A 23,454-nucleotide genomic window follows, 5' to 3' on the forward strand; every position below is an offset into this window, starting at 1 on the left:
AAATCATGTATGTTCGTGTCTTCTGTGTTGTGTTGGTTTGGAAATCAAACTGCATCTATTAGATCATTTCGTAAGCAGAAAGGGCCCAGATGTGGTAAAAAAAACTATATTACTTTCGAACATTGTAAAGAGGAGAAGATAATCGCAGGATTTTCAGGAGTGTTGAAATGTAAAAAACAGTGAGTTGCCATTTTATAGTGAACCTTCACCTGTTTCCACATGCAGATGTAGATGAAGACCTTAGCTGTTGGGCCTTCTTACTTGTCTGGACATGCTTCCTGCCGGGCGTGAATGTATGCATGTAGCTACTGGACATTATACCTGCAGGGCATACACTTGTGCGCATAGCTGCAAAAGGGTTAAGTAATCTACTGCCTGAAATCCAACTTGTGTGCAATGAAAAACAGGGATTGCTATGAGTTTGCGTTTGGTACACATTAGGTTATACATTACTATGTGCAAACTGTACCTAACATATTGAATATTTCTTTGAACATGGCAGCCAAGTTGAAAGTATATAATGTGCCTCCATGAAAAAACATAAATTTCGGTAGTAAAAGAAAAACGTGTGCAAGTTGTAAGAATGAAATACTGAAGCTGAACGAATGGATATCCAGTCTACAGTTTACAATCGACGCTCAAAAGGTGGAAATAAGTAAACTACAATCTGAAAAACGTGAGACGCTAATGACGAAAGAAGACTTGGTCTTGGGAAAATGGAAGAGAATAGCTGAAGGAAGTTGTACTCAGAAGGTAAAAGATCTGAAAGACAGTGAAAATTTAGTGCAAAAAAGCTCTTTTGAAGTGCTTTCTGCTGTGGATTCAGTGAACACTTTGGAAAGGGTTGAAAAGTTGGAAAACAAAGTAGGCAAACCATTGCTCATTGTAAGTAGGTGAAACAGTGAAAATACTGCGTCAGGAGATATTCTAAAAACTCCGAAAATAAGTGCGCACACCTATGCTACCACAGACGTCAATGCAACAAAGGAAACTGAGTTAAAAAACATATCTCCAGCGAAACTGCAAACTGAAGAACATTTAGAACACATGCGGCAAAAGAGCAACACTAGTCAGGTGAGAAGAAGAACCTTAAATCCTCCGGTTACAAAAGGTGTGAAACACAAAACAATCTGTGTGTTAGGTGATAGTCACGGCCGTGAAATTTCTGCAATGTTGATGAGAACATGTAGTTTCAAGGCATCTGGTTTTATAAAGCGAGGGGCTCCATTGAGTGCAAGAATGGACCTAACATCAACTGACATATCTAGTTTGAATAAAGACGATTTCACAGTGTTAGTAGGAGTATCAAACGATGTATAAAGAAATGAGACACACAAGGTCATTACAGAAATGAGGAAATGTTTAAATAATTTAACACACACAAATGTACTCATTGTGAACATCCCGCATTGTCATGATTTATCACCCTGGTCGAGTGTGAACCGCGAAATTAATGTTGCAAACGAGTGTATCACTGAAATATGCACTAGTTTTAAGAATTGGATTGGAGCGAAGGTTCCATACAGTCCATGGACTTCATTTAAATACGCCAGGAAAGAAATTACTTGCCGAAAAAATATGTACTCGCATTTCGAAGAAGAGTGAAGAAAAAAGTATAAGTGACAAACAAACGGAGATTAAGAAGTGCTTTAGAAATGATGAAGTAAAATTAACCTCAATCTCAGGATATAGAGTAGCAAGTCATTTTAGCCGAGAGTTTTCCAAACATGGTGGCTCTGCTATCTTTGTGAAAGAACAAATAAAGTTCTGTGATGTCAGTAAAAGTTATATTGACTCAATTGAAAAAGACTTTGAACTTTCCATTACCAAACTGCCAGAGCTTAATTTCATAGTCATTAACATATATAGAGCACCAAGTGGAAACCTGTCAGTCTTCATGAATAAATTAGAGGTTCTGCTGAACAGGATCAGTGCACTAAATACGAAGATAGTGCGTTGTGGGGATTTCAGTATTGATTTTTCAAAAGACAGCAGCACTAGAGATGCTTTGATAAATATGACCAACACATTCAATATGATCCCCACAATACACTGCCCAACAAGACTAACAGAATGCACAAATTCCATTATTGACCAAATACTCATCTCAGTAACAACTTAGAGATTCACAAGCAGAATACTGAGCATGGGTTATGGTGATCATGTGTCACAGCTGCTGTGTATAGAAATGCCAACAAGTAGTAGCAGTTCTGGAAAAGTAGTTGAAAAAAGAACCTTTCCTGAAGATAACATTAGAATTTTTAATCTCTTACTGGCGAAGGAAAACTGGGAAAGCATCGCTACTCAGAACAATGTTGATAGCATGTACAGGAGTTTTCAGAGCATCTTTCTTCAGTATTTTAATGTAGCATTTCCAAAAGTAGTAAAAACAGTAAAACCTAACAATAATAAGCAGTGGGTAACTAAAGGCATAAAAATTTCCAGTGAGAGAAACAGATTTCTGCAGTACTCTTGTAAGAAATATAAGAGTAACCCAAGAATTCGCGGATTATTCAAAAGCCTACAAAAGAATCTATGGTAGAGTAGTCAAAGAGGCAAAAATTAAATAGAATGACAATTTGATAAGAAACTCATCTAACAAAATGAGATCCACGTGGAGAGTTATAAAGAAAGAAACTTGTAGTTCAGTGCCAAAGAAAAAGAATGTATCATTAACACTAGAAGGCTCAAAAGTCTCAGACCCAAATTCAGTTGTGGAAAAATTCAATGAATACTTCACCTTACTAGCTGAAGACCTCATTCAAGTACACTGTCAAGGACCAGTCCCAAGTTTCTCCAGCAAGTCAGTGATCTTGACTGCTTCTGTGTATGTGTATGAAACAAACCCCAATGAAATTATAAGTAAAATTAAATCATTAAGCAATAAAATGTCAAGTGGTCTTGATGAAGTACCTGATTTCATATTAAAAGCATGCGCTCACCATATAGCAAACCCCTTGGCATAAATTTTCAACCTCTCTTTAAAAGCTGGTGTATTTCCAGATATTGTTAAAATAGCAAAAGTTTCACCACTGCTAAAAAAAAAGGTTCTTCTGAAAAAATATCAAACTACTGACCCTTGTCACAGTTAAGTTCCTTCTCAAAAATTCTAGAAAAACTCTTCTATGACGGGCTTTTAAGTTTCATAAATAAATTGTGTTCCTCTTACAGTACAACAACATAGTTTTAGAAAGTCTAAATCTACACACAGCAATATTCGAATTCTTAGACTGCATTTTAAAATCCCTTGATCAACATAAATTAGCTGCAGGTATTTTTCTATATCTATCAAAAGCCTTCGACGTCCTGGACCATAACACTCTGCTCGAAAAATTAGAAAGACGAGGAGTAAGAGGTGTAGCACATAGCTGGTTGTGTTCATACCTAAAGAACCGCAGACAGAAAGTATCACTTCTGTATGAATTCAACAAAATGAATAAAATAAGAAACAACTCCTTTCTTTCTAGGGAATTACCAATAAAATATGGTGTACCACAGGGCTCAACCTTAGGTCCACTACTCTTCTTGATTTATGTGGACGACTTAGTTGAATATATGAGTCCCACAAAAACTATCCTGTTTGCCGATGACACCAGCATATTGCTCACTGGATCCAGTCTAGAAACTTTGCGGTCCACAGCAGAATGTTCTATGAAAAGACTTTCTGAGTGGTTCACAAAAAACAAACTCATTATAAATACTGAAAAAAACTGTGTGTGTTGATTTTTATTTAATTCCTCCAACTAATCAAATGTCTATTCAAGCCCAATTAAAAAAATGATCCCCTAGAAAATGTAAGTGTCACAAAATTCTTGGGTCTTTGGGTTCATTAAGACTTAAAGTGGGACACACATGTAAATAACTTGTGTAGAAAACTATCATCTGTGTGCTATGGCCTACGAATTTTAAAGGCTACAACAAGCAAAACAACAGTACTGCAGGCATACTATGCACAGTTCCGCTCACTAACCCGATATGGGATCATTTTCTGGGGATACTCAACTCACAGTGTAAAGGTTTTTAGAATGCAAAAAAGAGCTTTAAGAATAATGTGTGGCCTTAAAAAGATGGAGTCCTGTAAATCCCATTTTATTGAACTTGTTGTTCTAAATGTTCAAAGTTTATTCATTTATGAAACTATCTTGTTCACTAGGGGCTACCTTCTGAAAACAGGCAAAGTGCTACAGAACAAAAATGTACACAACTGTAGTATCAGAGGGGAATCAAATGTTGTTGTTGTTGTTGTTGTTGTGGTCTTCAGTCCTGAGACTGGTTTGATGCAGCTATACATCAAAAATATCACAGAACAATCACCTATCAGAGGAGTATAATTAACATTGGTGTAATACTACGCAATAAGATACCAGAGGAAATAAAAAATACTACTCATCCACTATTAAAAGCTAAACTAAAGGCATTTCTAATAAAGCACTGTTTCTATTCTGTAAGAGAATTTCTGTATAAGTAACACAATTAATTGTAATAGGTACCTAATTTTAATTTGCCTACTATTTTGCAAATACTATGTATTATTGTAACTTATCTTTGACCTGTCCAGTATCAATTGTACAATTTGTGCTATATGATAAAAACAGACCAATAAAAAATCAAATCAAATCAAATCAGATAATCCATTATACCTTATCAACAGTTGGAGATATTGAACCAGGGTGTATACGATCCGGGACAACCGGGAGATCCGGGAAAAGCCTGGGAATTTTTTCATCCGGAAAGAACCCAGGAATTTTTTTAGATTTCCGGCACTTTGTCATTGTTTTAGTTTTCAGTTAGATTTTGTAATTTTGACTGTTAAGAACCAATAATCTAACAAAGGATATTACAGTATCCTGGTTCTACAGAATAATACTGCAGCAATAAAACGTGAAGGAGACAAGAAAAACTAAAATAAAACTTAAGTTGTAAACAAAATGTGTCATATAGAACAACAAAACACGGTGCTCATACAAGCGTCTGCTAACAGCAAAATGTGTCAAAGGCTTAAGGAAGACTATGCAATGCTTCAGAACAACAAATTGCCTCTGATGAGCGTGATGTCACAGCTGTTTAAATTAGATTCGTTTGAGCAAGTTGCGAGTGGGCTCATGTGCATGCGCAGTCAAGTCGTGTATGAGTAGTAAATACCTTCTCCCGCTTCTGTCTACAGCAGTCTCTCTCTTAGCTGTATAAGCAGTAGCAGCAAGCAGTCAGATGCTGTCCAGAAAAATTGTACTGGTGCGCTCAAGCTGCCAGATTCAGCATGCGCAACAGGCCCGGATCTAGGGGGCTGGGGCAAACTGGGGTGTCTGCCCCCAGCAGCAATTTCAGGAAGGGGGAAGGGGGTCACCAAATTCATATTCTTGAGGAAAAAAAAACCTTGTTTCAAAAAGTGTCTAACATCCAGTATGCATTGGTCTATTGATTATTCATATAATTTTGAAATACATCCCTGTTAGTTTTTGAACACATTATAAGTGGATTTCTGAATGAATCATAAGTTGATTTTTGAATGCGCACGTAGCGTACGAGCTGTCTCTGCCTGGGGAATCCCCGTCAACCTAGAAATAAAATTCCTGCAGACAAAAGGGGACGAAGCTATAGCAGCTAAGCGTAATAAAGCCGAATGGATGAATGTCAATCGCTGTTTATATTGTTGACTGGGTTTGCGAATGATCAGTGTTGTTATAATTACTAGCGAAAACTATAGATTCAGACTACCTGAACAGGAATAACAGGTAAGATAGATTACGTATTGTCTTCTTGTTGTATCCAAGAAAATGAAATTTTGACAGAAAATTTTTGGCAAGACCTCTACACTAGTAAGGGCCAGTTGTACAGTCCCAAACTAACAGGCGCTTAAATTCTATTCTGGGAATAGCGTGGAAAACGCATTGTACGAAAACATAATAACGCATAACCAGTGAATAAACGCGGGACAACTAAACCGGTGATTGTGGTAGGGTTAGTGAAGTTAACCGGAGACTAAGTTTTGACCCTGGCAGGAACAGTTACAGAATTAGTGATGACAAGATTGTTTGTTAGAACATGGAAGGAGAAGAAACGGGGACATCACACTAATTATAGAAGAATATGACGATTAAAAATTTATATAAAAATTTTTGTACTACTACTTTTCTATCTCAGGCTTGAGAAGCTGAAGCATATGAAAGAAATGTGAAACTATTTCCTAACATAAAACTTTTTACTTGTAGTGGGTCTAACAGGCATTTGATATTGGTACTTCGTGTATTATATTCTGTCGTGTCTTTAAAATGACCATTCGTTCCAAAACAGTCTCATTTGTTTGATGTGTATTACAATTGCTGCAATACTAGACAGGCCTGCTTCATTTTATCAAGCACACAGTAACAAAATACACATAATAAGCTCGAGAAACCACACCAGTCTTGGGTATTATTTGTATTAACAGCTGTTTCAGTATTAGACAACGACATTTTGTTTTTCCATGCAGCAAAACGTTTGATGAACTTTGATGAGGTAATAGATTCTTTCGCAGAAAGGAAAGCACGCCATGTAAAGCCGTAGCAAGATTAGATAGAAAAATATGCTAGGACTTAAGGGTTGAAGAAACATGTACTGTCTTGCTTGTCACTTGTCTTTACTGGTTTTAAGTATCCCATATTTAATTTTATGTCATCCAAAACAGAAAGTAATTAGCTAACAGGCAATAAAGAGTGCAAATTTTCTGAAGAGTTCTTGTTCTCCCAATCCCATACAGTGGACATTTTAATTTCCATTGTCCTAAATGTAGTTTGATAGTATCCATTACAAAATATACACGTTTGAATTCGACATAGCGAAACACAGTGAAGTGCGATAGAAGAATGCTTTGGGAAGACGCATGCCACTGCACTTTGGCACTCTTAAGATCAAATAGTATGTCTTTCATTTCCTCTAAGATACATGTTTTGTGTATCAGACTCTTCAGAGAGATGTGTGCTGCAAAATGAACATTTTTTGAAAAGTCGATTTTATTTTTGCTTCATACCTGAAACACTGGAGATCCGGGACTGATACACAGAACAGTCTGAGTTGTGTAGTGGGGAGGTGGGTGTCTCTACGTGACCTGTGTTTACGTTTAATGATTTTGCTGTTTCCTCTCTGTTTATTGCTCTAATGTCAAATGAAAACAAAATGGATTTCTGTGGCCTGGAGCTATCAAGTGAATTAAAATACATTCACATAATTATGGAAGGCTAAAATATGTTATTAGTTTGACCTTTTATTTTATTTCCACCTTTCTGACAGTCAAGCATTAATTGCTTTCTAGAACAGTGAAGTTATTTTTGTCGATTTGCAAAAGAAATTTGGCTTTTATTAATCTCTTCCCCTGATGCAGTCAATTTATTTGAAACGAAGTGCTTAATTCCACTCTATTGGCTAGTTTCATCTGTTTGCTGCATTTCAAGCCCACATTTTCATCTTCTACCACGTATGGCATTATGCCATAATAATGAACCAAACATCAGATAACACAGTACTCGTACTCCAAGAAAATATACATCCGAATCTGGGCATACGAATGTACGCTTTAAGCCAAATTATACATTTTAGTATGGTTCACATAATTTTGATGCTCTTGGAGTATCCTCTGGTGTCTTTTTTCTTTTATGACATAATATATTTTAATGGTTTACACGTATGAACATACGGGCTTCCTGCGTCATCGTAGCTGCACAAGTGCAGTGACGCCTGTTACCTGGCGCTCTCTGGCAACTACTGAAATGAACCTATTTCTAACAGGTCGCGGGAAAATATTGTGAATGGTGGTTTGAGAAGCGTTACTTTCAAAGTAAATTTCCTTTTACGCAAGATGAACTATGTATGAGAATGTACAACAAATTTCTTAAATCACAGAGCGTTTGATTCTAATATTAAAATCAACTCTTTGAGGACGACTGATAGAAGAATTTCGAACCCAGATGATCAGACGTTGATTTCGTTATTAAAAATTTTACCAGCACATTTATGTGATGTACCTTCAAGTGCAACATGCGCAAAAAAGTCAATATTATATGTGAAAGCTTAGATTCTCGTGCAGCTTATTAATCTTTGAGAGCCATATTATATGTGAAAACTTTGCTTTTCATGTAGCAACACTATGGTTATTAATTTAAACCATTAACTTTTCCTATTTGTGTGGTCGCGCTACTGAACAGCGATGTTGCTACTGGCTGACTACATCAAGTGTCCTATGCTTTGAGTATCCACTGTCATCGTCTGGCAAGTTCGCGTGATATGAGCTATGGCCGCCTTACAAAAGCACATCGCAGTCTCAATTTCAATGCTTTGGAAAGTAACATGCGGTGTTTCATGGAACTCGAATTTATACTTTCATAATACGAATAGTTGGAACATACATGTTGCTGTATATCGCAGATCTTTCCAAAACGTGTTTCTTTCCCCCCTAAGTTTAGTTTTGTGAAGTGCCGGGAAATTCTGCGCCGGTGTATAAAACCATAACGATTCAATGGATTAATAAGTTTTACAGTTCCGAGAGAAAGTATACTGTCACTTAACACGGAAAAAAGTGTATTTTCACCTGGGAGAAAGTGTATTTTTAACCAGGAAATCGGAATTTTTCTTCCTTCTCCGAGTACCGTATTTACTCGAATCTAAGCCGCACTTTTTTCCGGTTTTTGTAATACAAAAAACCGCCTGCGGCGTAGAATCGAGTGCAAAGTAAGCGGAAGTTCTGAAAAATGTTGGTACGTGTCGCCACAACTTGCCGTCGAATATATGTAGCGCTATACAGACATGCTTTGCAGGCACAAAGATAAATACTGGCGCCAAAACTTCTGCGTCAATAAATAAATAAAAAAAAAGTGGAAGACGAGCTTTGTTTCCTCCGCCCCGAGTTTCGACCACTGCATTTTCATACATTATCCATCGAAGTAAATACAAATTCTGTATTGTTCATCTTCGAATGTTGCAACGTTTCAATGTACTACGAAAATCCGACTGGCAAGACTGTTAGGGATGTTTGTCAATATGGCCAACTCCACGTTCTGAATTTTTTCCTACCTGTGAGAAGAGACGGTTGCCAATAGGAACTTGTAAGAATTTTGAGTCACATGCAGTATTGTCTTCACCATAAGAATAATACGAATATAAACATTTTGCCATGTATTCTTTCGTGTTTGCTGCTATCTCATTTAAATTCTGTCTGCCTAATAAACTACGAAACTAGAGTGAGACAACAGCAAATGCGGAAGAATATGCATGTCATGTTTATATTCGTATTATTCTTATGCGTAATAGTGATACAGTCAGAAATGAAGCATGGCAATTGACTAGATTTTTAAATCTAAGATGACTCTAATTTCTGTGCAGAATGTAATGTACTAAAGAGGAATCTGCAAAGATTTTCAAATGGAGAATTTTCGCTAAACTCTCGTTCAGACCTTGTATCTATCATATGCAGTCTATTATTTGGTTCTTGTCGATCATTATCAGAGAACGCAGCAGTGTAAGTAACAACAAATAGCAGTCTCTTGCCATTGTTTCGCTAATGAGACGATTCCACTCTCTCTCTTTTTCTTTTTGTTTATTTGTAAGCTGCGGTAGCGCGCTCAAAAGCAAGCCATGCCACGATCGGCGACAGGCCGTAAATACGCAGTATCAGAGTACGACAAACAATGCATGACACAGTACAGTAATGCATTTTCAGCGTAGAGTGACGTAAACACCTATAACAAAGAAAACTGCGCTTATCAGATCAAAGAAAAATAAGCAATCAATTCAAACCAGACGAAGCACGTGAAAAAGGAAGGGTACCCGTATAAATACGGACGGAGCGCCTGACGCATAGCAATGGTAAAGCTTAACTGCTAAGCTTACGACTCGAACCAAACTACTGTAGCTGTATCGTCATTCATTCGACCTAAATTGTCTCATATTACAGTGGACCAACTTTTTTTCGATTTGGAGATGCTGCCTAAAACTTTTCTCTCCCCTTGAATTTCGAGTCTCAAATTTCAGGTGCGGCTTAGATTCGGGAAATTTTTTTTTCCTTGATTTCAGTCTCATTTTTCAGGTGCGGCTTAGATTCGAGTGCGGCTTAGATTCGAGTAAATACGGTATACACCCTGTGAACTGAGTTTTTGGCTAATGAGAGCACAAAAATGTAGAGTATTTTGCCATATAGTTAATGTACAGAACTTTCTTATCCGCTATGATATAAGAATAACTATAATTTTTGTCAGTGAAGTGTTATCATTTTGCCGGCTGGTGTGGCCGAGCGGTTCTAGGCTCTACAGTCTGGAACCGCGCGACCGCTACGGTCGCAGGTTCGAATCCTGCCTCGGGCATGGATGTTTGTGATGTCCTTAGGTTAGTTAGGTTTAAGTAGTACTAAGTTCTAGGGGACTGATGACCTCAGAAATTAAGTCCCGTAGTGCTCAGAGCCATTTGTTATCATTTTATGAGCAATCGATAGCTGGTGATAAGAGAATTAGTAGGGGCTGCAGCAATATAAGTGAAGAAATCAAACATTTATATTTGGCTTTGTAAGTTTTTGAAATTATTCATCCACATTTGTTTTTAATACTAGTATGTTTCAGGATTCTGTCACAGTTGTAATTGAGTAGCCCAGATGCAAAAGCCTCTTAATGTCTTTTTTGTCAATTTTGAGTTGGGTGCACTGTTGTATTAATGTTTTTCAGTGACTACATGATGGAATGGGTTTCAAGATGCAAAATCTGCTGTAAACCATTGAAAATGGCAGTAAAAATTGTAATCGGTAACAAAAGTCACTAACTGCATTTTGTCTCAGGGTGCAAAGCCAGCTAAATGTCCAACGTTTGCAAAACCTGCCAAGTTCAATAGGCATGGCAGCCGCAGTGCCATGTACGGATGCAAAGCATGCCAACTGACAACAGACTGATCATACTATACATTCAGAGCTACCTTTCAGTTTGTTATGATTAGAAGGGATAGTTTTCTTATTCAGAGTTAGGGCGAATGCACTGTAGCGAACGTGTACACAACAATGAAGCTCTTGCTGTCAGTGCATTATCGAAATATATGCCAGTAAGCACAGTTCAGCTGATCAGCAGGGTGTTTGTTGACATATTTGCATGAATGTTTTGAAGAAAATGGGTGATGTTTTGGACTTTTTAAATGCAGAAGATGGTACAAACGAAGTGGGAGTAATTGAAATTGTAGAAATTCTGCAAGAAGTCAAAACCATTGAAAACGACCAGTTGGAGACTGAGGGCAACGGTCGCTCCCCGAAAAGGAAAAGGGTTCCTGATCAGTGGAAAAGAAATGTTTCCCAGACATAAAGATAAGAACATGAAAAGTATTATTAATGCAATGTTATGCAATGAAAACTAATGACACTAATTGTTATGATGTAACCTCGACAAATTTGTGGTACGATCTGTGCTCTCCTGTACACAGTGGCGTAGTCCGATTAATTTAATGGACAATTCCTGCAAAACTGAAACTGGCAACAAAGGGGAGGGGGGTTTGGGGGGGGGGGGGGGGGACGATGAGATCAAAAATGTCGCTATTTGCAAAGCAGCTTTTTTGTCAGTTTCACAAACTAAGGAAGATAGAGTTACGGGATTGTGCCACAATTTTTAGACCAAGATGCAATTCCCACTGAGACAAGAGAAGGCAACAGAAGAACCAAGTATGAACCGAGCAAAGAGTACATGAAAAATCATATTAAGAAGTTCACCCCCTTATAACGTCACTATTCGTGAGGAACCAACACCCAAATAGCCTATTTAAGTAGCAAACTGAGCATAATGAAGATGTGGATCATGTATTGTGCAGAGAACCCTAAAACATTGCCAGATACAATTACAACAGGGGCATTTTTGCCAAGATTTCAATATTGGCTTTGGTGCCCCTTGTGTTGGCACCTGCTTGACATGCCCATTTCTGGAAAATCATATTGAAGTGAAAAAACAAAAGTGCTGAAAAGGAGAGCCTGCAAACCCAGCTTAAGTCCACAAAATGAGAACTGATATGTTCTACACAAAGCTGAAAGAAAATAACAAGAGTGAAATTTTTCTCAACTTCGATTGTCAACAGAATCTAATACTATCAAAGGTGCCAGGCCAAGCAGCCTATTGCTCCCGTCGAACTTTACAGTCACCCCCTGCGGGCCTGGGGATTAGAGTAGGCCCGAGGTATTCCTGCCTGTTGTAAGAGGCGACTAAAAGGAGTCCCACACATTTCAGCCTTCATGTTATGGTCCCTTGTAGGATTTGACCTCCATTTTTCAAAATTTTTTCCAAAGAGCGAGCCAATTGGGGAATGGTGCCTTACATGGTGCATCATGTCCATCATGCCGTGAGATCTTTAGCCCACTTTCTTGTCGTCCCACTGTAGTCCAGCTCATTCTCCATCTCTTGGGCGAGGACGCCTTCCTCGGTACATTTTCCTCCCCCCACTATGCTGTCGTTTCCTGCGCTGACGATGACCATGGACTTCTTTGCACCTCATGTCAAGCATGGTAGCCAGTCCATTGTGATGGGGCCACCATGTACCCTGTTGGTTGTAGCCCCCTGACAACACAGGGATTGCTCTGCTGATGCCTGCGCTGGTAACTCCCCACGTATGTCAAGGAGTAGATGCCTGTCACCCTGGAGCATCGGGACTCCCGCAGTGGTCATCCTGCCAGATGGCCTTTGCTGCGGCTGCGTGGTGCCCGTGGGGAGGTCCCCCTGTCAGAGTGGGTGACATCAGGGCGTATGACATGCAGTGAAGCATACCATGTCATCACTTGTTGGTGATCAAACACCAGCAGTCTCTAAGCGTTCCAAGTCTCAGTAGAATGCAAGAAAGGATGACCCTAAATCATGGGAGGAACGCCAGGCTAAGGACTGCAGCGAACCTTATTCACCCCAGTACCTTGTATGTACGAGAACTGATGGGGACTCCTTTGTTTCGATGAAGCCACAGTTTTTTGTACAGCATTTAGAGGACAAGTTTGTGGGGATGGAGGTCTTGTCAGTCTTGATATAAACAGCATCTTCTGCCCAGTCACAGATGTTACTCACTTGGAACAAGGGATGTTTCTGTAACCCTCATGCCACATAGGAGCTTAAATATGGTCCAGGGTATTATCTTCCACAGGGACCTTCTTTTGCAGTCTGATGACGAGCTGCACGCCAATTTAGAGCGGTGAGGTGTTCATTTCGTGTGGCGCATCCATCAGGGTCCGAGGGGTAATCACATTGCCGTTGGTGCCTTCATCTTGGCCTTCGGGGTTGACACCTTACCCGAGAAGGTCAAGGCGATGGTCTACTGCCGTGATGTCAAGCCATATGTCCCTCCTCCAATGCAGTGCTTTAAATGCTGGAAGTTCGGCATATGTCTTCCCACTCTACTTCCAGCGTCACATGTCGAGATTGTGGACGTCCATCACATCCCTAATAATCCATGTGCCCCGCCTCCCATATGTGTCAACTGCAGTGAGCATCATTCACCTTGTTCGCCAGACTGCGGGATTTTACAGAAAGAGAGGAAAATCATGGAATACAAGACTCTGGACTGACTGACCTACACTGAGGCTAAGAGAAAATATGAGTGCCTACATCCTTTGGCTATGACTTCCTCATATGCCGCCGCTACGAGAACAGTCGTAGCCCCCATCAGTTCCGTGAGTTCCAGTCAGCTCTCAGAGCCAGAAGGCTACACCGGCTCCATTGATGGTGGAGGGCACTTCCCCTCCTGTTGCTCCTGCACCACCTACCTCATGAGCACTGCCTCCCCCCCCCCTCCCCCCCCCCCCCCCAACCATCGGGTACACAAGTCTCCACTTCTCAGCCGGAGAAGTGTAAATCTTCTTCGGCTCCTTTCGCCAGGAAGGAGTCCCTTGGGTCACTCCCTTCCCAGGTTTCTGCTAATGGAAAAGATGATGCCTGCCAGTGGCTGAAGGGCCCAAAAGCAGCTGGTTGTAGGATTTCGCAATGATTCTCAGCCCAGGAGACTGAATCAGTGAAACCTTCCCAGCCAGAAAAACCCAAGGAGCAGTGAAAAAATTCCAAAAAGAAGACCCCTGGGATCAAGGAAATTGTGGTGGCACCCACACCACAGCTACCTACAAGCTCTGCGTCTGCGGATAAAGTGGAGATTTTGGCGTCCGCTGAGGACCTATATCTTGGTCGGACCCTCAGACACAATGGATATAGACTGCTCAGGCAGTAAGTTGGTGGCAGCAGTTGACCCTGAGGCGTAAACTGCCTCATTGAAAGTTCCATGCCTTCCCAGTCTCACGATATCATCCTTCCAGTGGAATTGCGGCAGTCTTTTCCACTGCCTGGCTACCTATGGCAATTGTTAAGCTTTACACCTGCTTTGTGCATTGCCCTTCAGGAAACCTGGTTCCCAGCAATGTGGACCCCTCCGTGGCTATAAGGGATATTACAGGAACTGTAGCAACTATAATAAAGTGTCAGGTGGAGTTTGCGTTTATGTCCTAAACTCAGTCTGTAGTGCAACTGTGCCTCTTCAAACCCGTCTTGAACCTGTGGCTGGGCGACACAGGAAATAACTGTCTGCAATGTATATCTTCCTCCAGATGGTGCAGTACCCCTGAATGTATTAGCTGCACTGATTGATCAACTCCCTAAACATTTCCTACTTTTGGGTGATTTTAACGCCCGTAACCCCTTGTGGGGTGGCACCGTGCTTATTGGCCGAGGCAGAGATGTCAAAACTTTACTGTCTCAGTTCAACCTCTGCTTCTTAAATATTGGGCCACCACTAATTTCAGTGTGGCTCATGATAGTTACTCAGCCATTGACTTATCCATTTGCAGCCCAGGACTTGTCCCATCTATCCACTGGAGAGCACATGACGACCTGTGTGGTAGTGACCACTTCCTCATCTTCGTGTCACTGCCCCAGCGTCAGGCCCATCGACCCCTGTCCAGATGGGCTTTAAACAAGGCAGACTGCGAGACTTTCACCTCTGCGGTCGCCATTGACTCTCTCCCGCATGGTAATATCAGTGTGATGGTTGAGCAGGTGATTACAACAATCGTTACTGCGAGGAAAACGCGATCCCTCTCTCTTTAGGGTGCCCTCAGCGAAAGGCGGTCCTTTGGTGGTCGCCGGAAGTCGACACTTAAGGAGCGTCGGCAAGCTCTACAGTGACATAAGTGGCACCCTCCCCTGGAGCACCTCATAGTCTTTATGTGCTCCGTGCCTGCGTTTGCCAGCTTATCAAAAGACGGAAGCAGGAGTGTTGGGAGAGATATTTCTCAACCATTGGGTGCCGTACGTTACCTTCCCAAGTCTGGACAAAGATCAGACGTCTTTTTGGGTACCAGACCCCAACAGGTGTCCCTGGCATTAACATCAATGGCGTGTTATCTACCGGCGAAAACGCGATTGCTGAGCACTATGCTCGAGCCTCTTCGTTGGAGAACTACCCCCCAGCCTTGCGCACCCTCAAACGGCGGATGGAAAGGAAAGTCCTCTTGTTCGCTACATTCCACAGTGAACCCTATGACACCCCATTTACAGAGTGGGAGCTCCTAAGTGGCCTTGCTCATTGCGTTGACACAGCTCCTGTGCCAGATCGGATCCACAGTCAGATGATTAAACATCTCTCATCTTTCGACAAGCGACATCTCCTCATCATCTTCAACCGGATCTGGTGCAATGGCGTCTTTCCATCGCAATGATGAGAGAGCGTCATCATTCCGGTGCTTAAACCCAGTAAAAACCCGCTTGATGTGGATAGCTATTGTCCTATCGGCCCATCAGCCTCACCAACATTCTTTGTAAGCTGCTGGAACGCATGGTCTGTCCTGGAGTTAAATGGCCAACTGGCTCCATTCAGGATCGCTTCCGCCAGGGTCGCTCTACCACTGATAATCTTGTGTCCCTGGAGTCTGCCATCTGAACAGCCTTTTCCAGATGCCAACACCTGGTTGCTGTCTTTTTTTATTTATACAAAAAAGCATATGACATGACCTGGCGACATCATATCCTTGCCACATTATACGAGTGGGGTCTCCGAGGCCCGTTCCCGATTTTTATCCACAATTTTCTGTCACTTCCTACTTTCCATGTCCAAGTTGGTGCCTCCCATAGTTCCCTCCATATCAAGGACAATGGGGTTCCGCAGGGGTATAGCAGCAGCTCTAGTCCATGGTTTCCAGTTTTTGACTGCAAAGTCATGTGTTACGCATTTCTGTTGGCATAGTACCGTTCATCTGGAACCAGAACTTTACCTTAATGATGATCCACTCACCGTAATGGAGACATATCAATTCTTAGGATTGGTTTTCGACATCTGATTGACTTGGCTTCCTCACCTCCATCAGCTTAAGCGGAAGTGCTGGCAGCACCTCAATGGCCTCCGCTGCCTGAGCAACACCAACTGGGGTGCAGATTGCTCTAAGCTGCTGCAGCTCTACAGAGCCCTTTTTCAACCCCGCCTTGATTATGGGATTGTTGTTTATGGTTTGCCGGCACCCTCAGCATTGCGTTTACTCAACCCAGTGCACCACTGTGGCATTCGCCTAGCGACAGGAGCTATTAGGATGAGGCTGGTGACCAGCGTCCTGGTGGAGGCTGGAGTCCCTCCATTGCAGGTTAGGTGTGTGCAATTGCTCTCTAGTGATGTTGCACACGTTCGTAGTTATCCTGCACATCTGAATTACTGTCTTCTTTTCCCGCCCATGTTGGTTCATGTCCCTCATCGGTGGCCCAGGTCAGGGCATAAAATTGCAGTTCATGTGCGATCCCTTCTCTCCAAACTGGAGTACTTTCCTTTATCACCTATACTTGAGGTTTATTTACGAACAACTCCATGGTGTACACCTAGGCCGCAGCTTCGCCTGGACCTTTCAAATGGCCCTAAGGACTCAGTTAACCCTGCGACTCTCTGCTGTCACTTCTGCTCGATTCTCGACATGTACCGGGACCGTGAAATGGTTTACACCGATGGCTGATGGTCACGTTGGCTTTGCCTATGTTCATGGAGGACATATAGAACAGCACTCCTTGCCAGATGGCTGCAGTGTTTTCACTGCAGACCTGGCAGCCATATCTAGTGCTCTTGAGCACATTCATTCGTGCCCTGGGGAGTTGTTTCTTCTGTCTACTGAATCCTTGATCAGCCTACAAGTGCTACCCTCGTCATCCTTGGGCAGTGACCATCCAGGAGTCCATCTATGCCCTGGAACGGTCCACATGTTGTGTGGTGTTTGTCTAGACCACAGGTCACGTCGGAAAACCTAAGCAACGAACTTGCCAACAGGCTACACGGAAACTGCTTATGGAGATCGGCTTCTCTGAAACTGACCTGTGTTCAGTATTACACTGCAAGGTTTTGTGGCTTTGGGAGATGGAATGGCGTAACCTCAGTACACACAACAAGCTGCCTGCCATTAAGGAAACTATGAATGTATGGAAGACCTCCGTGTGCACCTCTCACAGGGACTGTGTGGTTCTCTGTCGTCTCCCCATTGGCCATATATGGCTGATGCATGGTCACCTTCTCTGTCGTGAGGACCCACCTTGGCGTCACTGTGGCTTACGAATGATGGTCGCCCATTTCTTGCTGGACTGACCACTTTTAGCTGCTCTGCGGTGGACTTCCAACTTTACCTCTACCATCGGTGTCAGGTGACAATACCTCAACAGCAGCTCTGGTTTTACGTTTTATTCATGAGGGTGAGTTTTATCATTTGCTCTAAGTTTTAGCACATGTCCTTTGTCCTTGTATGTTCTCCACACTAGTGCTTTCAGGGTGGAGGTTTTCATGTGTTCCAGAGTAGGTGGTTTTTCCTTTTTATCCTCATGGTCAGCCAGCCATGGTAACCTGCTTTCTTGTTTTAACCACTTCTACCTGTTTCTTGTGTCTTTGTGGTTTTATTGTCACCCTTTTGTCCATTTAAGTGTTTGTTGCCCTTCAGTCGTTGTTGTGGTTTTGTGTTGTAAGTCTCATTGTCTTATTCTCACCCTTCTGACATTGTTTCCTTTGGAACAAAGGACCAGTGACCTTGTAGTTTGCCCCCCCCCCCCCCCCCCCCCTTCTTTCCAACCAACCAACTCAACAGTCTGCCAGAATTCCTTGGAGTTCCCCAGAATACCAACACAATGTTTTTGTGCATATAGTTGGAACATGGATATGCCAAAGGATCAAAATGAATAGTGTCGATGGTTCATCACAGACTAACTCACCTAAACTTCAAAGGAGTGAAAAAATTTAGTTTGCTTTTTGATGGATTTTGGGGTCAGAATAAAAAAAGGATGTTGATCAACGTGCTGTGTCACTGGTTTCTTGTTGGAGATCCTGCCAGTACAAAAGAAATAGAATTGTGGTTCCCAGTAGTGGAACACTCATTCATCACACCTTCCAGTCACTGGTAACATCGACAGACAAGTTTGCAATTTGAGTGTTATTGAAAACCCATCTATATATGTTCAGCTCATTGAGAAATTTTCAACAGTAATATGTCTAGGACAAAATGAATGTCCTGTTCACGATTAGAAAGAATATGCAGAAAAATGCGAGAAAGTTACTGGTAACTGGCATTTCCAGATTCAAAGAGCCAAAAAAATTGTCTTCATGAAAAGCAATAACAAAGAGATTTGTCTAGTTTATGGAGAGCCCATCTTCAATTTCGAAGCTGGAGAGGATAAGAGCACCCTGAAGAGGGGAAGAAATTTCAGCAAAGCAAACAGCCCCATTTTGTCGATGCTTTACTTTGATACAATTGGAGCTTATTTTCTTTTCTACAGTGTCCTCTGATGCCAAAAGCATGATTGGGGAAAAACTCCTAATGTTGAACATTTGTTTTTGCTCTCTTTTTGGCATTAATTAAATTTGTTTTTGTGGTAAAATGATGTCCTCAAATTATTCTGTAAAAGTGAAGTGCCTTTTCAAAGGAAACATTGGGCAAGAGTTTTGTGTAATGTATCCATGAATAGTGCTAGCATGTTTGGATTCTCTTAGAGTTAGGATACGGGATGGGATCAAATAGTTTAACATATGCTGTAAGAATTGTAATTGGCCAGTTCGGGGCCAACAGAAGAATGCTGCTGAGATACTCAAATTGGCATAAGAATCAGGAAAGAAATAATAATTTTTTCATGAGGTACTGTGGGGCTAATTTAGAGAAATAGTTTTTGGATAGTGTGGAAAATAATTCGAGTATATGCATCACATATTTCCTATAAGTTACACGATGTCAAAATGGCAGAAACTGTGTTGCTTGTGAAGGCATACACGAAAAAAATTTTCCAACTCTCCGTTAGCAAATTGAAAATGAAAAGTAATGATGATGGTGCAAAGTTCCTCGTTGCATCCTGTATGTAAACTTGTTATGTATGGTGATACACATACTTGGAAGACAAAAAGTTTGTTGTTGTTGTTGTTGTGGTCTTCAGTCCTGAGACTGGTTTGATGCAGCTCTCCATGCTACTCTATCCTGTGCAAGCTTTTTCATCTGCCAGTACCTACTGCAACCTACATCCTTCTGAATCTGCTTAGTGTATTCATCTCTTGGTCTCCCTCTACGATTTTTACCCTCCACGCTGCCCTCCAATACTAAATTGGTGATCCCTTGATGCCTCAGAACATATCCTACCAACCGATCCCTTCTTCTGGTCAAGTTGTGCCACAAACTTCTCTTCTCCCCAATCCTATTCAATACTTCCTCATTACTTATGTGATGTACCCATCTAATCTTCAGCATTCTTCTGTAGCACCACATTTCGAAAGCTTCTATTCTCTTCTTGTCCAAACTATTTATCGTCCATGTTTCACTTCCATACATGGCTACACTCCATACGAATACTTTCAGAAATGACTTCCCGACACTTAAATCAATACTGGATGTTAACAAATTTCTCTTCTTCAGAAACGCTTTCCTTGCCATTGCCAGCCTACATTTTATATCCTCTCTACTTCGACCATCATCAGTTATTTTGCTCCCCAAATAGCGAAACTCCTTTACTACTTTAAGTGCCTCATTTCCTAATCTAATTCCCTCAGCATCACCCGACTTAATTAGACTACATTCCATTATCCTTGTTTTGCTTTTGTTGATGTTCATCTTATATCCTCCTTTCAAGACACTGTCCATTCCATCCAACTGCTCTTCCAAGTCCTTTGCTGTCTCTGACAGAATTACAATGTCATCGGCGAACCTCAAAGTTTTTATTTCTTCTCCATGAATTTTAATACCTACTCCGAATTTTTCTTTTGTTTCCTTTACTGCTTGCTCAATATACAGATTGAACAACATCGGGGAGAGGCTACAACCCTGTCTTACTCCCTTCCCAACCACTGCTTCCCTTTCATGTCCCTCGACTCTTATAACTGCCATCTGGTTTCTGTACAAATTGTAAATAGCCTTTCGCTCCCTGTATTTTACCCCTGCCACCTTTAGAATTTGAAAGAGAGTATTCCAGTCAACATTGTCAAAAGCTTTCTGTAAGTCTACAAATGCTAGAAACGTAGGTTTGCCTTTTCTTAATCTTTCTTCTAAGATAAGTCGTAAGGTCAGTATTGCCTCACGTGTTCCAGTGGTTCTACGGAATCCAAACTGATCTTCTCCGAGGTTGGCTTCTACTAGTTTTTCCATTCGTCTGTAAAGAATTCATGTTAGTATTTTGCAGCTGTGACTTATTAAACTGATAGTTCGGTAATTTTCACATCTGTCAACACCTGCTTTCTTTGGGATTGGAATTATTATATTCTTCTTGAAGTCTGAGGGTATTTCGCCTGTTTCATACATCTTGCTCACCAGATGGTAGAGTTTTGTCAGGACTGGCTCTCCCAAGGCCGTCAGTAGTTCCAATGGAATGTTGTCTACTCCGGGGGCCTTGTTTCGACTCAGGTCTTTCAGTGCTCTGTCAAACTCTTCACGCAGTATCATATCTCCCATTTCATCTTCATCTACATCCTCTTCCATTTCCATAATATTGTCCTCAAGTACATCGCCCTTGTATAGACCCTCTATATACTCCTTCCACCTTTCTGCTTTCCCTTCTTTGCTTAGAACTGGGTTTCCATCTGAGCTCTTGATATTCATACAAGTCGTTCTCTTATCTCCAAAGGTCTCTTTAATTTTCCTGTAGGCAGTATCTATCTTACCCCTAGTGAGATAGGCCTCTACATCCTTACATTTGTCCTCTAGCCATCCCTGCTTAGCCATTTTGCACTTCCTGTCGATCTCATTTTTGAGACGTTTGTATTCCTTTTTGCCTGCTTCATTTACTGCATTTTTATATTTTCTCCTTTCATCAATTAAATTCAATATTTCTTCTGTTACCCAAGGATTTCTACTAGCCCTCGTCTTTTTACCTACTTGATCCTCTGCTGCCTTCACTACTTCATCCCTCAAAGCTACCCATTCTTCTTCTACTGTATTTCTTTCCCCCATTCATGTCAATTGTTCCCTTATGCTCTCCCTGAAACTCTGTACAGCCTCTGGTTCTTTCAGTTTATCCAGGGCCCATCTCCTTAAATTCCCACCTTTTTGCAGTTTCTTCAGTTTTAATCTACAGGTCATAACCAATAGATTGTGGTCAGAGTCCACATTTGCCCCTGGAAATGTCTTACAATTTAAAACCTGGTTCCTAAATCTCTGTCTTACCATTATATAATCTATCTGATACCTTTTAGTATCTCCAGGGTTCTTCCATGTATACAAACTTCTTCCATGATTCTTAAACCAAGTGTTAGCTATGATTAAGTTGTGCTCTGTGCAAAATTCTACCAGGCGGCTTCCTCTTTCATTTCTTAGCCCCAGTCCATATTCACCTACTACATTTCCTTCTCTCCCTTTTCCTACTACCGAATTCCAGTCACCCATGACTATTAAATTTTCGTCACCCTTCACTGCCTGAATAATTTCTTTTATTTCATCATACATTTCTTCAGTTTCTTCATCATCTGCAGAGCCAGTTGGCATATAAACTTGTACTACTGTAGTAGGTGTGGGCTTCGTATCTATCTTGGCCACAATAATGCGTTCACTATGCTGTTTGTAGTAGCTTACCCGCATTCCTATTTTCCTATTCATTATTAAACCTACTCCTGCATTACCCCTATTTGATTTTGTGTTTATAACCCTGTAGTCACCTGACCAGAAGTCTTGTTCCTCCTGCCACCGAACTTCACTAATTCCCACTATATCTAACTTCAACCTATCCATTTCCCTTTTTAAATTTTCTGACCTACCTGCCCGATTAAGGGATCTGACATTCCACGCTCCGATTCGTAGAACGCCAGTTTTCTTTCTTTCTCCTGATAACGACATCCTCTTGAGTAGTCCCCGCCCGGAGATCCGAATGGGGGACTATTTTACCTCCAGAATATTTTACCCAAGAGGACGCCTTCATCATTTAATCATACAGTAAAGCTGCATGCAAGTTTAATGTAACTTATAATTTAATACACAAATCATACATTTCCATTTAGTTTTAAAAAAAAAGAAAATTACTGATGACAACTTGTATTAATCATATTCCAATTAGACCTGTATTGAAAAATGAAAAATGAAATAAATTGACAAATAAACATGATCACTTATATAATATTTATAACATAATAATCTTGCATTCAGGAATACATAGATAATTGTCTGTGGTGAATAAGCTTTCTTCTGTCCTTTCTTGTTTGCTGCTCATAGAAACTGATAAACATAAAGGAAAGGACTTTGTGCTCTCTACCAATGACAATATTTTTTGTTTAATTGTTAATTGTAGATCCAGCAGAGGATGGGTATGGATATTCTGCTGATAGTGACAAGTATCATGAAGCTGGATATGATGCTTATGTTACTGGATTGTGTTTCCTTACTATGGTCCAGCATCTGGGTGAGTTCCAACTTCAAAAGTCAAACTTATATATATGAAAATATTTCTTTTTCTGCAGTTTTTTTATGCTGTATATGTAGTTCAAAAGGAGTTGAAGCCATTTCATTCAGCTTCACTTTTAGCCAATTTCTAAAGTTATATTGTAAATATATAGAGTCAGGTTTCCCTCAGTTAAAAGCTCAGTGTTATTTATCTTATTGACATAAAATTCAGTTTCGAAAGATTGTCAGTATTTATTCTGGCCTGAGAGAGAAACAGTAGTGTTTAAGAATGTATGAATAGATCGCTACAAAGTTTATAGCAGTTTCAGTCCATGTGGGAGCTTTGTTGTTATCTACTGATTAACGTGGTTCCAGTGGAAATTCATAGAAAATCTTGTCCTGATGCAGTCAACAACAATGATATTGTGGGGACTGATTGCTATAAAACATGCATATTCCAAATGTAATTGTTAGCAAAACATTCTGAAAAAATTGTTTGCAGCTTAGTACTGTGCTTGAAACTCTCAGAATGTCAAGTTCCACTTCGTTATGGATTGAAACTCGAAGAAGTGTACACAAATGACTTTTAACTCAAGGTTAAAGTGAGGCAAAATTAAAATATCCTGTTGAAATAGTCAATTAAAAATAAA

The 23,454-nt window shown here is 40.8% G+C and overlaps 1 protein-coding gene across 2 annotated transcripts in view; it reads left to right on the plus strand.

Moving 5' to 3' along the window:
* LOC126457806 (poly(A)-specific ribonuclease PARN-like) overlaps window positions 1–23,454 on the plus strand; it is a 300,822-nt gene that overhangs the window by 123,896 nt on the left and 153,472 nt on the right. For both annotated transcript variants that reach the window (XM_050094419.1, XM_050094420.1), the window contains exon 8: window positions 22,713–22,823. In XM_050094419.1, the coding sequence (XP_049950376.1) occupies window positions 22,713–22,823 (111 nt within the window). The remainder of the gene's footprint in view (window positions 1–22,712; window positions 22,824–23,454) is intronic.

Source organism: Schistocerca serialis, chromosome 2, assembly GCF_023864345.2.
Source record: "Schistocerca serialis cubense isolate TAMUIC-IGC-003099 chromosome 2, iqSchSeri2.2, whole genome shotgun sequence".
In the NCBI taxonomy this organism is placed as follows: domain Eukaryota; kingdom Metazoa; phylum Arthropoda; class Insecta; order Orthoptera; family Acrididae; genus Schistocerca; species Schistocerca serialis.